Source organism: Perognathus longimembris, chromosome 20 (assembly GCF_023159225.1).
Source record: "Perognathus longimembris pacificus isolate PPM17 chromosome 20, ASM2315922v1, whole genome shotgun sequence".
Classification (NCBI taxonomy): Eukaryota; Metazoa; Chordata; class Mammalia; order Rodentia; family Heteromyidae; genus Perognathus; species Perognathus longimembris.
The window spans coordinates 30,959,700-30,975,042 of NC_063180.1; the positions used below are offsets into that span (position 1 = coordinate 30,959,700).

General features: G+C 61.1%; 1 protein-coding gene across 3 annotated transcripts; it reads left to right on the forward strand.

Moving 5' to 3' along the window:
- Window positions 1-3,275: 3,275 nt before the first annotated feature.
- On the forward strand, window positions 3,276-15,285 carry Furin (furin, paired basic amino acid cleaving enzyme). Of its 3 annotated transcripts, none has more exons than XM_048368838.1 (16): window positions 3,276-3,387; window positions 7,079-7,406; window positions 7,736-7,834; window positions 7,924-8,019; window positions 8,325-8,477; window positions 8,590-8,666; window positions 8,872-8,960; window positions 9,471-9,643; window positions 10,249-10,461; window positions 10,792-10,892; window positions 11,716-11,819; window positions 11,899-12,016; window positions 12,119-12,298; window positions 12,726-12,850; window positions 12,956-13,066; window positions 13,237-15,285. In XM_048368838.1, the coding sequence occupies exons 2-16, from the start codon at window positions 7,236-7,238 to the stop codon at window positions 13,821-13,823; spliced, it is 2,397 nt and encodes a 798-aa protein (XP_048224795.1). In that variant the 5' UTR covers window positions 3,276-3,387; window positions 7,079-7,235; the 3' UTR covers window positions 13,824-15,285. The 3 variants fall into 3 exon arrangements, with proteins under 3 accessions (XP_048224795.1, XP_048224796.1, XP_048224797.1); XM_048368839.1 differs by lacking the exon at window positions 3,276-3,387 and adding an exon at window positions 4,018-4,857; XM_048368840.1 differs by lacking the exon at window positions 3,276-3,387 and having other exon boundaries at window positions 6,309-7,406; window positions 8,349-8,477.
- Window positions 15,286-15,343: the final 58 nt, after the last annotated feature.

Here is a 15,343-nt window from a genome sequence, read left to right on the forward strand (position 1 = left end):
TCAAGGTCACGTGAGGTCAGGTGTGTCCTTCCAGCTCCCCCAGGCGGGCTCCAGCTTCCAGAGGCCACCTCCTAAGGGCCCAGCATCCCGCAGCGCTCCCAGAATGAACGGAGAATGAACGCCTTGCAGACAAGACTACACCCAAAGCATTCATTAGGTGCCTGACTGTGGGCTGGGCCTGCAGGGTGAGACAGAGGACCTGAATCTGGCCGAGGGAAGCCACTAAACCCGGTGTCTGGATTTGGCAGAGGCTGGCAGTAAAAGGTAAGTGCAGACCCACCCCAATAAATGGGAAAATGAGGAAGGCTGGGTGTGGGGGGGGGATCCAGTCTCAACGTGACCAGATCTGTCACCACCGTGTCACTTCCAGCCCCCAGCTCCTCCCCCCACCCACAGACATCCAATTCTGTCCTATAAGGGGGTTTCCCCCAAGTGGTTTAGCCAGAACGGGAACGGGAAGGGCCCTGCCCTGGGAGGCGACCGGGGCCTGGCTGCGACCTGCTCACGTGGAGCCCGGGTCTTCTGGGGCTGGATGTTGAGGCCCTGGCGTGCTTCACCCAACTGCATGACTTAGAGCTTCATTACTGCGCCGTAAGAGCTGCTGCAGACGCTCCTGAAAGTGCAGGTAAGCAAAAAGACGAGGCCAAAAGCTCTCAAGTCTCGCCCTTTCAGAGAGAAAGCACCAATTACATTTTCTCCTGCCCTCCCTTGAGCGGCTGGATGATTAAAGCCAGGTGTGCACGCTGTTGCTGGCGGCTTTGTTTGAGGCTGCCCAAAGTGGGGGGTCAGGCTTGCGAAATGGGGACTCCCAGAGCACTCTAGGGGGGGAAGGGAGGCGGGTGGGGTGGGGGAAGGTATGGGACTGTGGAACTCTAGTTACCGAGGAGCCTGGAGGATCTGTTCCAGACACAGGAATAAAGGCCTGGCTGGCTGCATGTTCCCTTCCTCCCAGATGCCTCCTAGTCCCTCCCTGTCCTGGCTTTACCCACAAGCCCCAGGCCCTGCTCACTCCTGTACTCTAAGGCTCCTGAGGCTGCCCCACGAGGAAGCCCTTAAGCCTCTGGTGGATGGCTGCGAGCAATGGCAAGAACAAAACCTGCTACAGGCCTGGTGGAAGCTGGAGATGGGAGTCTTTCCAAAGTAGCTTCCAAATGTGTATTTGTTAAATTGCTACAAAATATAAGCTTGGCCAGTCCTCGGGCTTGAACTCGGGGCCTGGGCACTGTCCCTGAACTTTGTTTGCTCAAAGCTCTACCACTTGAGCCACAGCACCACTTTCAGTTTTTTTTTTTTTTTTTTCTGAGTAGTTTGTTGGAGATAAGAAGTCTGACAGCTTTTTCCATCCAAGATGGCTTTGAACGGTGATTCTCAGATCTCAGCCTCCTGAGTAGGTAGGATGACAGGCGTGAGCCACCAGTGCCTAGCTACAAAGTACAATCTGATGTGGACCTTCTCCCACCAAATATGAGAGGACAGAAGTGGTGAGGTTTCCCCCAACCCCCGCCGGGGCAGCGAGCGGCTTACCGGGCTCTCAGCTGCGCCTGTACTCTCCTTCAGTGATTCACCTGTGAGCCACAGTTCAGTGTATGCTGCTGTGGAATCCGCCTGGGGGACAGGGAACCTCCCACCCTGGCCCGGCCAACCAAGGCCCCCAGGCCTCAGGATTGCTTTTTTTTTTTCCCCAGGCTGACCTAGGCCAGGGGAAAACTTGAGAGGGGCAGAGGCCAGCCTAGGTGGGGCCACCCTGTCACCCGTTCCCCTCCACAGGATTCTCTTGCTCAGAGCCCAAGGAAAAGTTGTAAGTTGTGACTCACTTCCTGCTTCAGTCTCAAAACCGGAGTATTGTTCTCCCAGCCTTGTGTGGAGCTCCTAGGGGCTACCTTGATCGGCCCCCCACAGTCCTTTCTAGGGGGAAACGTCCTGATCCGGGAAGGAACCACCTAGCTTTATGGACTTTAAGGACCCCATGATCCTTGAGCTCCCAGTTTCTGCAGTGTTTGTAAGGGTACCCAAACAGCACTTGATTGCATGAACTGTTTCTCCATTTTACAGAGGGGTGCACGGAGGCTCAGAAGGTAAGGACATAGCCTCCCCTGTACACTGCCGGCAGTGGAGCTTAAAGGGGGCACCTCACAGGGCTGGTGTGAGGATGAAATGAGTTATAGGGGGGTGGGGGGTAGACCTGGGGCCTGCCAGGTTATCCCACTGGGAGCAGAAGAGATGGGCAGAGGCAGCCCAGCGACCTTGGAATAACCCTTCCTGGGAAGATCTTGGACACATTTCCTTCTTTTCTTAGCTCAAGCATTGTCAGCCTCAGCCAAGTAGCACAGACGTTTTCTAGGGCAGGGACCCAGGGAGGCCAAGGCTCGAGCTAGTAAAATACAAGTGGCTTGGCCTCTGCCAATGTTCGAAGTCTCTTCCCGAGGCCGAGGCCTGCTGGTTGTGGGACTTCAAGCAAATGGCTTAAATGTCATGTACCTCAGTTTTCTTATCTGTAAAATGGGATTCCTAATGTCAGCCTGGGGGGACTGTGTGGGTTAAATGAGAAGATAATGCAGCAGCCAATGCAACAGGGAGTCTGGCTCCCTGTTGATGTGAGAGTTTAAAAAAAAAAAAAAGTAGGTGGGCTGCTCAGGTACATTCGCACCTGGGAGCGGGGAGCCAAACCTAGCCCGCAGCTGCCACCGGGATTGCCCAGGTCCGCAGCCGGGCCCCTTCCCCGCCACGCCCAGCCGGGCCCGGACCACGCGAGAGGGGAGGCCAGCCGCCCCGTCCGCCCGTCCCGGGCTCCGGTACCTGCGGGCCCTGCCCTTTCCATCTGCTCCTCGGGTTCCGAGTTCGAGTCCCCACAGCGCTGGGAGCGAGCGCGGGGCACGGGCGGGGAGGCGGCCGAGGGGCCTGGATTGCGGCCCCGCTTCCTACCTTCCCCTCCGCCGGCCGGAGGCAGGGGCGCCCGGGGGCGGCGGCGGCATGGGCCGGGTCGGGACCGGGACCGGGACCCGGCCGCGGGCGCCGAGCGCGGAGGCGGCGCCGCGCGGGGAGGGGCGCGGCGGAGGGGGAGGAGCCGGGCCGCCGCCGCCGCCGCCGCCGCCGTGACAGCGGCCCGGGTAAACAAGCCGCGCCGCCGCGGCCGGGCCGCTGCCCCCGCCGAGCCCAGGCCGAGCCCAGCTCCGCGCGCCGGCCGGGCCGAGGCCGAGGCCGCGCCGCCGCCGCCGCCGCCCGCCCGCCCGCCCGCCGCGCCGTGACGCCGCCGCCGCCGCCGCCGCCGCCGCCGGGCGCGGGGACCGCGCCGAGCTCGGGCCCCCGCAGCCCGCTCCCCGCGCGGCCGAGGGCGCCGAGCCGCCGCCGCGCTCGCCCGGAAAAGTTTCCCCGCCCGGGCTCCTCAGGGTGAGCGGCCGGGGCGCGGGGCCCGGGGGAGGCGGCGCCGGGGGCGGCGGGCCGGGAGGGCGGGAGCCCGAGCGCGTGCGGGGGGGGTGGGGGGGGGAAGCCGGGGCCGGGGGCGCCGGGGCCGGGCCGGAGCGGGCCGCGGGGGCTCCGGACCTGGCTCGCGCCGGCCCCGGGGAGGAGCCGCGGGGAGCCGGAAGGGCGCGCGCCGCCGGTACTTTTCCGCCGGGCCCGGCGCCCTCTGACCTCAGGAAGCGCCCGCGGGGCCCCGCCGGGGCGGGCGGGGAGCCGGTTCCGGAGGCGCTGGGGGCCCCGCGCCTCCCCGCCGGGCCGGGCGCTTCCCGGGGCCGCCGCCGGCTCGGCCGCTCCGCGGGGCCCGGGACGGCCTGCGAGCCGCCGGGGCGGCCTCGGCCGCAGACGGGGGTCGTTCGCTGCCGGCCCGCGTGGGGTCGCAGGTGTGCGGTGCTCGCGGGCGCCGGCACCGGCCCGGGTCTTTGGCGGGGGGGTGGGGGGGCCGGGCGCTCGTGCATGGGCCCGGCTGCCTCCGGGAGGTGGACGGGACCGAGGGGCGGCCTGGCGCAGGCGCTCGTCGCCAGCTCCTCCTTTCCCCACACCCTGTGCTTGGGGCCAGCCTGGTCCACCTGTGTGCCAGGGGGCTAGCCTGCCCTGCCTGTGCCCCGGGGGTGCGGGGGCTAGCCTTGTCCACCTGTGTGTGTGTGGTCCACGTGTGTGTGTGTGTGTGTGAGAGAGAGAGAGCGGGCTAACCTCATCATTCACCGGTGTGCCAGGGGGCCAGCCTCATCTACCCGTGCGCCCTGGGTCGGGGTGGGGGTTGACGGACAGTATGAGGGGAACCTGGTGATGGGGCCTAGTGAGGGTTGAGCAGCTGTCGGCCAGGGGCACTTAGCCTGGGACCATGGTCACCTGACAACAGCCTGCGTTAACTGTGGCCTTTACACCGGGCTTCCACCTCCGTTGCATTCTATTTTCTTATTAGAAGAGAATTCCGTGGCTTAAAACAAAAAAGTTTGCAGACCTCTGGTCTAACAGTTGTTTTTTTTTACCACCAAGGAAACTGAGGCCCAGAAAGAGGAAGTGACTGGTTCAAGACCACCCAGCAGAGCAGACTGTAGAGGAGGCAGATTTCAGGGGAGTGCTGAGTGTCTGTAGTGGGCCCTGGCTTGGGGGTCCCCGCTGGAAGGACAGATGCGATTGGGCCTCCTAGTGGCCCTGCCACTTGCTGTGTGGCTGTGTCCCAGCCAGATCCCAGTGCCTGGGAAACAGCAGCCCCACCTCGGATAGGATAGCTGGGAGTGCCCAGAGGCTCTGGGGCTTTGCCCAAGAACATAGCACAGCCGGGAAGAGTACCGGCTGCTCTCGGGGGCCAGGCAGAACACAGAGCCCCGTGAGACAGATGGAGGGAAGCTAGACTGACAGCAAGCCTCCTGGTTTGAGACCACTAGGACTCAGAGGGTGAGTCAGAGTCTGGGCTGGGGGTGGGGAGAAGCCGGTTCATTCATTGTTCTCAGCTCCTGCTTCATTTTGGGGCTTGAGGGTAACCCTCCCTCTGTCCAGGATAGTGAGGCGGATCCTGTAGGGGCTTCCCTTTCTGAAAGCCTTGATCGGTAGGGGCTTCCCCTTCTGAAAGCCTTGAGCTTAACTGGCCAGGCTAGGGACGCTGTGTGGAAGGCAGCAGGCCTGCTTTCTTGGAGGGTGGGGGCTGTTGACTTGCGCCTAAAGCCTGCCTTCTTAGATAGCTGGTTGGCTATCTTAACACTCAATACCCAGCCGTTGTGGCTCCACCTCTGTGTGCTGGAACCTGGACTAGATCTGGATGCACCCAGCCTTGGTTTGGAGGGCTCCAACCTGGTTCACAACACTGTGGCCAGAGGGCTGTTTGTGTGGCATCTGGACCCTAGCTGTGTGGAAAGAAGGCTGAAATGGTCTTGTTTGCCTAGAGCTCTGCTCCTTAGGCTCCATGTTGTGGTTGTTGTGTATTGGGGCTTGAACACAAGTCCTCACGCTCTCACTGGGCTTTTTCACTAAAGGGTAGAGCTCTCTTACTTGAGCTACAGCTCCACTTCTGGCTTTTTGATGGTTAATTGAGAGAAGAAGCTCATGGACTTCCTTCCTGGGCTGGCTTCAAACCCAGGTTCTCAGATCTCAGCCTCCTTAGTAGCTAGGATTACAGGCATGAGCCACCAGGGCTCTTCACCCACATCTTAAAAGGGAACCTGAAGTCCCTTTCCCCCTCCACTGGGACATAGTGCTACCTATCAGTGGCCCATGCTGGCTTTGTCTGCCCTAGGTGACATGGCCTGTGGCTCCCAGCCTGCCCTGAGCCCTGTGGACTCTGCCCGGCAGGGGTGCTGAGGAACTGCTCCAGGCTCATCTTCTACTGTCAGCTGTCAAGTTATTTTGGTATAAACTGAAAATACCCCTGGAGCCCTGTGTGGAGTCCCCTGGGCTACTACAGGGTGGGACCGTTGCTGCCAGAGAGGCCCCTAGAGGGGTGAGGGGCTCCCAGAAGCAAGCCTGCCCTCCTATCCCCAGGCCTTTGGGTACCTTCATTTTGCCCTCTGGTGGAATGGCCTCCTTTGGGCTGGGCATGGGGGTGGCGGCACCCTGTGGCAGGTGAGAAGGTTCAAGGAGCCTTGCACTAGACGGGGTGCCCAGCAGCCCCACTGAGACCTTACCCACTGCTGCCTCCTTAGTGCTGGGTTTCTGGATAGTCAGGGGCCCTAGTGTGGGGACAGTTATGTGGCCCCAGGCAGAGAAGTCCCACTGTCTTGTTTACCAAGGGAGGAAAAACCACACACGGACTATTGATTCAGCTCACCTTGGTGCTTCTGGCTCAGCAGCCTGTGTTTGGCCTGGCTGCCTGGCTCACATTACGCAAGGTAGGGGGCTGGACCAGAGGGATGGCTGGGGCCTGGCCAGGCCCAGTGGGCCGCAGTGTTCTTCCCCAGGAAGCAGTGGCTTGACCATGGCTGCCATCTCAGCCCTGGAGGGAGGTGAGGCTCCCATAATCCCAAGGGCTCAGAGCCTGCCCCCACCCCCCCAGTCCTAACCCCCTTCCCACCAGGGGTTGGGAGTCTTTTCATGTCACTGTGGTGGATTCTGTGTTGTGGAACCAGGAAACCCTAGTGGGTTGGATAGGCCCTGTTCAGTTTTTTTTTTTTTAAAAAAAAACAACCTTTAAAACCCAACATTTTATGCTTTTATAAAATATAGCTAGGTATTGTGGAGCTCGACAGTGACACAAAGAGAAAGGAACCACTCGTAGTTCTCACTGTCTTGAAAGAACCATTGTTAACACTTTAGCGGGTGTCCTTCCAGATTGTGTCTTGGGCTATGTATAAATACATAGGTATAAATAGTTTTAAAAACAAAATGGGATCATGTGTACATAGTGCTTTGTAATGGAGCTTTCCTTCCTTGATTGTGGCAAGCTTTTATTTGTCTGTGCTTTGGAGTGGATCAAGCCTCCATGCTTCCTATGTTGGACTTGTTTTCATGATGGAAAGAGGCTGGGAGGAGGTTGGACATCTTTGGGGGGGGAGAATGGGGTTATCTTCTGGGGAGCACTTGGATGTTTTCACCTCTCTTCCCAGCCCTTTTCTGGGTCGGATCGAGGGCATCCTTCTTGCAGAGCTGGGGAGGGACTGACTCTCTCTCTTCTTGTTTCTCAAAGCCAGCAACCCTCATCCTGTCCCCAGCCCTTCCCAGCTTGGACCCATGCCCCCGCCAGCCAGCCCTGGATCCCAGGCAGCTAGCAGACACCTGGGAGCGGAAGCCCTGTGAGCAGGCAGAGGCGACGGGAGCTCTGGGGTCCTGGCCACCTCCCCCCCATGGAGCTGAGGCCCTGGTTGCTCTGGGTGGCAGCAGCAGCCTTGGTCCTGCTGGAAGCTGATGTCCGTGGCCAGAAGGTCTTCACCAACACGTGGGCCGTGCACATCCCTGGAGGCCCAGCTGTGGCTGACAGCTTGGCACGAAAGCATGGGTTTCACAACCTGGGTCAGGTAGGTGTTTCCACTTGGCCTGCTGGCCTGGGCATAGGGCATTGTCCAAGGGTGGGGTAGGGAACTTAGGCGTGCTGCCAGGGAGCAGGAAACCTCCAGAGCCTCTGGGAGGAGGCAGATCTGCTGTGATGGCTTGTGCAACCTGTGGGCCCTTAGCACAGCTGCTTAGACCCCCAGGACCCCATGTCTCACCCCATGTGAGGGGAGCCCCATATCCCCTGCATGGTCTCTCCAGATCCTCCTGCCCTCTGCTGCCTCTGGTCACCCCATCCCCATCTCCTCTGAGACTGGCAGATGGAAAGCCCATCCCTGTTCCCCCTCCACCACAGATCTTCGGTGACTATTACCACTTCTGGCATCGAGCAGTGACAAAGCGATCTCTGTCCCCTCACCTCCCGCGGCACAGCCGGCTGAAGAGGGAGCCTCAGGTGCGTACGGCCCCAGCTCCTCTCCCGCAACCTCCCCTTCTCACTGTTCCCAGGAGCCCAACCCCAACCTGTGCACCTCTTCTTCCCAGGTACACTGGCTGGAGCAGCAGGTGGCGAAGCGAAGGACCAAACGAGACATATACCAGGAACCCACGGACCCCAAGTTCCCCCAGCAGTGGTACCTGGTATGCAGTCTCTTTGGGCCCTGGCCCTGCTCCCCACGCTGCCCACTCCCACCACGAGGCCCTGAAGGCAGATTAGGCTGACATCGTGCCCTGCTCTAATTCCTTCTCTTTCCTCCGGCTGGGCAGTCTCCCTAGCCCCTCCTGCCAAGCCTGAAGTTGCCCTCCCTGAGTCCTTCCCACTACCACAGAGGCCATCCCACCAGTGCTGGCATTTCAGGAGCCGGGATGGGTAGACAGAGTTTTGGGGTGGTGAGGGAATTCTTAAGGTGAGCCCTCACCTCACTCCACCTGCCCCATCATGGAAGTCACAAGGCTGGGTGTCCCTGCAGTCTGGCATCACACAGCGGGACCTGAATGTGAAGGCAGCCTGGGCGCAGGGCTTCACGGGACATGGCATTGTGGTCTCCATCCTGGACGACGGCATCGAGAAGAACCATCCGGACCTGGCAGGCAATTATGTGAGGAGGCATGGGGGAGGGAGACTGGGATCCCCACTAAGGGACCCCTAGGGGGCTGTCCTGCTTCGCTGGCACAATCAGGCCACTTCTGACATGACCTCATTCTTCCCAGGATCCTGGAGCCAGCTTTGATGTCAATGACCAGGACCCTGACCCCCAGCCCCGCTACACACAGATGAATGACAACAGGCAAGGAATGGCTGGCTTCTTGTCCCGGCCCCTTCTCTCTTCCATTGAGGCAGGGCTGGGGCTGGGTGTATCTTTGGTAGTCTAGTAGAGACTTCTTCGTCTGGGAAGGCTTGGTGATGACAGGCTTGGGTAGGGGTCCTGTGGCTCCTTCCTGCCCCCAGGTTGTACCTGTACCCCACTAACGCTGCGCTCTCGGCCCTGGCAGGCATGGCACACGCTGTGCTGGTGAAGTGGCTGCAGTGGCCAACAACGGTGTCTGTGGTGTGGGCGTGGCCTATAATGCCCGCATTGGAGGTGAGTGTGGCCCCGCCACTCTGCTCTCATTGGAGCTGAGTATTGTCTTGTCTCCCCCCCACCCCACCCCCGCTTCCCCCCTTACTGGAGCTGAGTGAAGCCTTGGCCCCACCCATTTGCCCTCATTTGGAGGTGAGAATGCCACTTGGTGGGATTTTCTCCGCCCGCTTCCCATCTGGCCAGTGCCTGCCACTTTCCCACTGTGGATCCTTCTGACAGCATGGCTATTCTGTTGGGTTCCTAGCAACTCTGAGAGCTGCTGGACTCCCAGGGCTGCTGACATGGTAGGAAGTAGGCGTCCTCTTAGCAGGAGTCCATCTGACTCTTCGAAGCAGAGGCCTCTAGATATTCCGCTTGAGCAGGGTGTGGGGTTGGGGCAGATGGCGGTGTCTCCTCTCTCCTCTTTGGGTATTGTCCTCAGAAGGCAAAGGACTGAGGGTATCCCGGCCCCCCGGGGTGCCCCTGGCAGCTGGGCTGCTGCAGCATCTTCTTCCTGTACCCTCCGGCCAGGGGTGCGCATGCTGGACGGTGAGGTGACCGACGCAGTGGAGGCCCGCTCACTGGGCCTGAACCCCAGCCACATCCACATCTACAGTGCCAGCTGGGGCCCCGAGGATGACGGCAAGACTGTGGATGGCCCGGCCCGCCTGGCCGAGGAGGCCTTCTTCCGGGGGGTCAGCCAGGTGAACGGGGTCCCACCCCTGCCTCCAGGGCTGGCCCAGTGCTGACTTTTCCATAGCTCACCTGTGAACTGTTCCATTCCACTTACTCCAGTGCTTATTGTCAGCCTTGCACAACCTGCATTTATTCAAGCACTTAGTGGACCTGGGGTGTATGTAGCTCAGTGGTCGGCCATGTGCTTTGTCTGTACAGACATGGGGTTTTTTTTTTTTTTTGCAGTGCTGGGGTTTGAACCCAGAGCCTGGTGCTGGTGTCTGCTAGTCAGATGCTGTGCTTCTTGCACCCTGTCCTCAGTCTGAGGCCCTAGCTTTGACCTCGGCATCACCAGAGTTATAGCGCCATAGTGGCAGTCTAGTAATGATTAAAACCTAGGGGTAGAAAAGGAAAAGCCATCCATAGCCCACTCCTAGAGATCCCCCCTGTGGGCACTTTGGTGTGCTCCACTGTGTTATGTGGGCATGATACCCCCCAGGCTTTCCTAGGGGGCATGGGAGGAGGCATGGAGCCCCTGAGAATGAGACTCTAGTCTTCCGGTCTGCAGCAGCCCCTGCTGCCGGTCCTCCCCCAAGGCCGAATCCCCAGTGACCCCAGCCCACTTTGTCCGCAGGGCCGCGGGGGGCTGGGCTCCATCTTTGTCTGGGCCTCGGGGAATGGGGGCCGGGAACATGACAGCTGCAACTGTGACGGCTACACCAACAGCATCTACACGCTGTCCATCAGCAGCGCCACGCAGCTCGGCAACGTGCCCTGGTACAGCGAGGCCTGCTCGTCCACGCTGGCCACCACCTACAGCAGCGGCAACCAGAACGAGAAGCAGATCGTGAGTGGGGCTGGGGCTGGGGCTGGGCTGGGCAGCTAGACCGCCTTCAGGCCCCCTCATGGCCTAGCTCCATGGAAGATGAGTTAGGGACATACCTGGAGGGCCAGGAAGCCCTCGGGTGGCACAGACTTTTCCCTAAAACCCTGTGCTGCTTCCCTACCTCCCAGTCCCCATTTATTCCTTGAGAAACTAAGGCCAGAGCGGCCACATGGGCTGGCCACAGCCAACTAGCAGGTGGGAGAAGCAAGTGTCTCCATCCTGGCTCACCATACCATCAGCAGTACCAGCCCCTTCAACCACCACAGATCCCCAACACCACTGTCCCTGCAGGTGACCACTGACCTGCGGCAGAAATGCACAGAGTCTCACACGGGCACCTCAGCCTCTGCCCCCTTGGCAGCTGGAATCATCGCTCTCACTCTGGAGGCCAAGTAAGTGGATGGGCGACAGCCCCCATCACCCCAGTTCTGTGTGTGTGTGTTCGTGTGCAAGTGTCATGTGTCACATGTGTGTATGTGTGTGCATGTGTTCTGGTCCTAGGGCTTGAGCTCAGCCTGGGTGCTGTCTCTGAGCTTTTTTTTTTTTCTTTTGGCAGTCCTGGGGCTTGAACTCAGGGCCTGAGCACTGTTCCTGGCTTCTTTTTGCTCAAGGTGCTAGCACTCTACCACTTGAGCCGCAGTGCCAAATCTGGCTTTTTCTGTTTATGTGGTACTGAGGTATCAAACCCAGGGCTTCATGCATGCTAGGCAAGCATTCTACCCCTAAGCCACATTCCCAGCCCTGTCTCTCAGCTTTTTTACTCAAAGCTACTGTCCTACCTCTTGAGCCACAGCTCCACTTCCCTCTTTTCTTCAGAGATTAAGAGTTTTATTGAAGCTGGGCACTGGTGGCTCACACCTGTAATCCTGGTTACCTAGGAGGCTTGAGATCTGGGGGCTCGTGGTTCAAAGCTAGCCTGGGCAGGAAAGTCCATGAGACTCTTACCTCCAATGAACCACCAGAAAACTGGATGTGGTACTGTAGCTCAAAGTGGTAGAACACTAGCCTTGAGCAAAAGAGTTCAGGGACAGCACCCAGATCCTGAGTTCAAGCCCCACAACCAACCAAAAAAAAAAGTTTTATGGACTTTCCTGCCCCAGCTGGCTTTGAACTGTGATCTTCAGATCTCAGCCTCCTGAGTCACTCTCTAAGGCCAGCCTTTGGTCTCCAGCTTCTCTAGAAGCACTGAGCATGGCGTCTCGTTTCCCTCCGCAGCAAGAACCTCACCTGGCGGGACATGCAGCACCTGGTGGTACAAACCTCAAAACCAGCTCACCTCAACGCTAATGACTGGGCCACCAATGGCGTGGGCCGCAAAGGTGAGTGAGGGCCAGGGGCCAGGGGCGAGGCCCTGGCGGGCGGGTCCCACACTTGCTGACTGCCTCCCTGCCCCCACAGTGAGCCACTCATATGGCTATGGGCTGCTGGACGCTGGTGCCATGGTGGCCCTGGCCCAGAACTGGACAACGGTACCCCCCCAGCGGAAGTGCGTCATCGACATCCTCACGGAGCCCAAGTGAGGACCGGGCCCTGAAGGGAGCCCGTGGGGGTCAGCCGCGGGGGTCAGCCGCGGGGCCGCCGGCCGGTCGGGCCCGCCCTCACAGCACTCTCTGCACAGGGACATTGGCAAACGGCTAGAGGTGCGCAAGACGGTGAGCGCGTGCCTGGGTGAGCCCAGCCACGTCACCCGGCTGGAGCACGCGCAGGCCCGGCTCACCCTGTCCTACAACCGCCGCGGGGACCTGGCCATCCACCTCGTCAGCCCCATGGGCACCCGCTCCACCCTGCTGGCCGCCAGGTGCGTGCCCCGCCCCGCCACTGCTCTCCCTCCTGCCCTTCCTCCTTCACTCATGGGCCCCAGCAGTCGCCAGACCCTACTCGGTGAAGGGGCTGTGGCGTTTGCAGAGGAGCAGCGTTGTCCTGTGGGACATGTCATGTCCTGCAGTTCTGGCTTGTGCCCATGGAACTTGCCAGCGCCGCCACCGTAGCAGCACTGCCCGCATCACGTGCCAGTGCTGCCGCCCCGTCGGCGCGGCTGTGTAATGTGTCAGCCCTCTGCCCCTTTGTGAGGTTCCCATGCTCCTCTGGAGTCCGTGGCTGAGGATGTCCCATCCGGAGAGCCCTAGGCATTTCTAGGCGGCGGGTTGGCGTGGCCTGGGGGAGGTGTCCCCCTTCCAGGAGCCACCCCAGCCTCAGGCCTGTGCATCGCCCCCTCCCCGCTCCAGGCCACACGACTACTCCGCGGACGGCTTCAACGACTGGGCGTTCATGACAACCCACTCGTGGGACGAGGACCCCTCGGGCGAGTGGGTCCTGGAGATTGAAAACACCAGTGAAGCCAACAACTATGGTAGTGGGGGCCACGGGGCGGTGGGGGGGGGCCTGACCGGTGGGGTCTGGTGCTGGGTACAGGGGGGGCCCTCAAACTCTCACTGCCTCCTCCACTCTGGAACAGGGACGCTGACCAAGTTCACGCTTGTGCTGTACGGCACCGCACCGGAGGGGCTCCCCACACCCCCTGAGAGCAGCGGCTGCAAGATGCTCACATCCAGCCAGGCCTGCGTGGGTCAGTTGTGCTGCTGTGGGTCAGGGTGCTGCTGTGGTGGCGGCTCGCGGGGGGGGGGGGGGGGAGGGGGAGGGGCGGGGATGGTGGGAGGGAAGGAGAGGCAGTTCCCCAGGGGCTGCAGTCTCTGAGGCCATGTCCGCCTGACACTGCCCCTCGTCTCCATGTCACAGTGTGTGAGGAAGGCTTCTCCTTGCACCAGAAGAGCTGTGTCCAGCTCTGCCCCCCCGGCTTCACCCCCCAAGTCCTCGACACGCACTACAGCACGGAGAATGACGTGGAGACCATGCGGGCCAGCGTCTGCGTCCCCTGCCACTCCTCGTGTGCCACCTGCCGGGGCCCCGCACCCACAGACTGCCTCAGCTGCCCCCGCCACGCCACCCTGGACCCCGTGGAGCAGATGTGCTCCCGGCAAAGCCAGAGCAGCCGCGAGTCCCGGCCTCAACCTCCTGGGCGGCCGGCGGAGGTGGAGCCTGAGCCGCGGCTGCAGGCCGGACTGCTGCCCTCCCACCTGCCCGAGGTGGTGGCCGGCCTCAGCTGCGCCTTCATCGTGCTGGTCTTCGTCACCGTCTTCCTCGTCCTGCAGCTGCGCTCCGGCTTCAGCTTCCGGGGGGTGAAGGTGTACACCATGGACCGCGGCCTCATCTCCTACAAGGGGCTGCCCCCCGAGGCCTGGCAGGAGGAGGGCCCCTCCGACTCGGAGGAGGACGAGGGCCGGGGCGAGAGGACCGCCTTCATCAGAGACCAGAGTGCCCTGTGATGCCCAGCCCTCAAGCTCACCCCACCTCGGGCACTTTTTAATTCACCAAAGTATTTTTGTATCTTGAAACTGGGTTTGGACCGTGGCTGGGCAGCTGGAGGAGCTGAGACTGCTTCCCACCCCAGCGCCAGGCCCACCCAGTGGCTGAGCCAGCCGGGGGGTGGGGGGAGCCTCGCCGAGCCCCCTGCTTCCCTCCACGGGGAGAGAGGAGTGAAACCTTTAGGGCAGCTTTCCAAGGCTGAGGCCCAGCAGAGGCCTGTGGTGCAGAGGGGCGGCCCTTCCCGGGGACTCCTGACCCGGGCTGCAGCCCCTGCCCCTCCTTGCCCCTCTAAAGCAATAATGGCCCCGTCCAGGCAGCAGGGAGCTGGCCGAGGAGGCGTTTGCGGGAGGAGGCCTCCTCCCAAGGGCTCTCCTGCCTGACCCTGTCCCGCACCCCTGGGGAGCCTCCAGCCTCCGGTGGCAGAAGCCTTGATCATAGGAAGGGACCAAGGCAGGGCAGGTGCTTGGGTGCACGTGGGGCCTGCCTCTGCGCTCTGGGCCTCCACCGCTGGGGCTGACTGGCTGGCCTGGGCCAGGTGGAGCCCCTGGCTCCTGGCCACCCTGTCCCCTCTAGCACCCTCCTTTGCCAGGGCCCAAGTCCCTGTTTTCTGAGCCCGGGGCCACCAGGGCTGTTGGCATTCACAGCCCGGGAGCCCCTGGGTGGGTGGTGGGGAGGGACGGTGGCCCAGCCGGGCCCTCCCGCCTCCCACCCGATGCTGCTTTCCCCCGTGGGGATCTCAGGAGCTGTTTGAGGATATATTTTCACTTTGTGATTATTTCACTTTAGATGATTTTTTTTTTGTATTTTTAATGGGGGTAGCAGCTGGACCACCCACCTCCTCACACCCACTGTCCACCCTCCTCTCTCCTGGCTGCCCACCCAGCCCCGAGGCTGGCACTGTGGCATGTTGCTGAGGACTGGCAGTGCCTGAGTCCTGAAGAGGCAGGCCGGCTGGAGGCTCCGGGAAAGGGGGTCCTGGTGGGAGGTAGGCTGACACCTGTGCTTCATGTGGGGCTGTGCCAAGGGCTTAGGGTCGCTGGCTCTCCAAGTGCCAGGGGTGGGCAGGTATACCACCAAGCCCCCGCTAACACTGTGCCCCGGTGGGGAAGCACTGACCTATCATGCCCCCAACCCCCTCTTCTGACGTGCCTTTTGCACCCCTCCCAGTAGGACAATCAGTCTCCTCCCATCTGGGAGCCCCCTTTTCGCTTTCCCCAGCCCCCTGGTGTCCGCCTGCCCAGAGGGCCCCCCTCCCCCTCCCCGTGGCCAGCCCGGCTGGTTTTGTAAGATACTGGGTTGGCTCACGGTGATTTTTTTTTTCCTTGTAATTTAAACAGGCCCAGCATTGTTGGTTCTATTTAATGGACACGAGATAATGTTAAAGGTTTTAAAGTGATTAAACGTGCAGACTATGCAAACCAGGCCTTGTCTCCTGTGAGATCTTGCTGACTGCATCCTTGGGATGGGGATGGGGATGGGG

What these genes read in the sequence shown, in the direction of transcription:
- Furin (XM_048368838.1), top strand. Translation starts at nt 7,236, where the DNA reads ATGGAGCTGAGGCCCTGGTTGCTCTGGGTGGCAGCAGCAGCCTTGGTC. An exon ending in TCCCCCAGCAGTGGTACCTG is followed by an intron (nt 8,020 to 8,324) that starts GTATGCAGTCTC and finishes CCATCATGGAAG; the next exon opens with TCACAAGGCTGGGTGTCCCT. An exon ending in GCTCTCACTCTGGAGGCCAA is followed by an intron (nt 10,893 to 11,715) that starts GTAAGTGGATGG and finishes TTCCCTCCGCAG; the next exon opens with CAAGAACCTCACCTGGCGGG.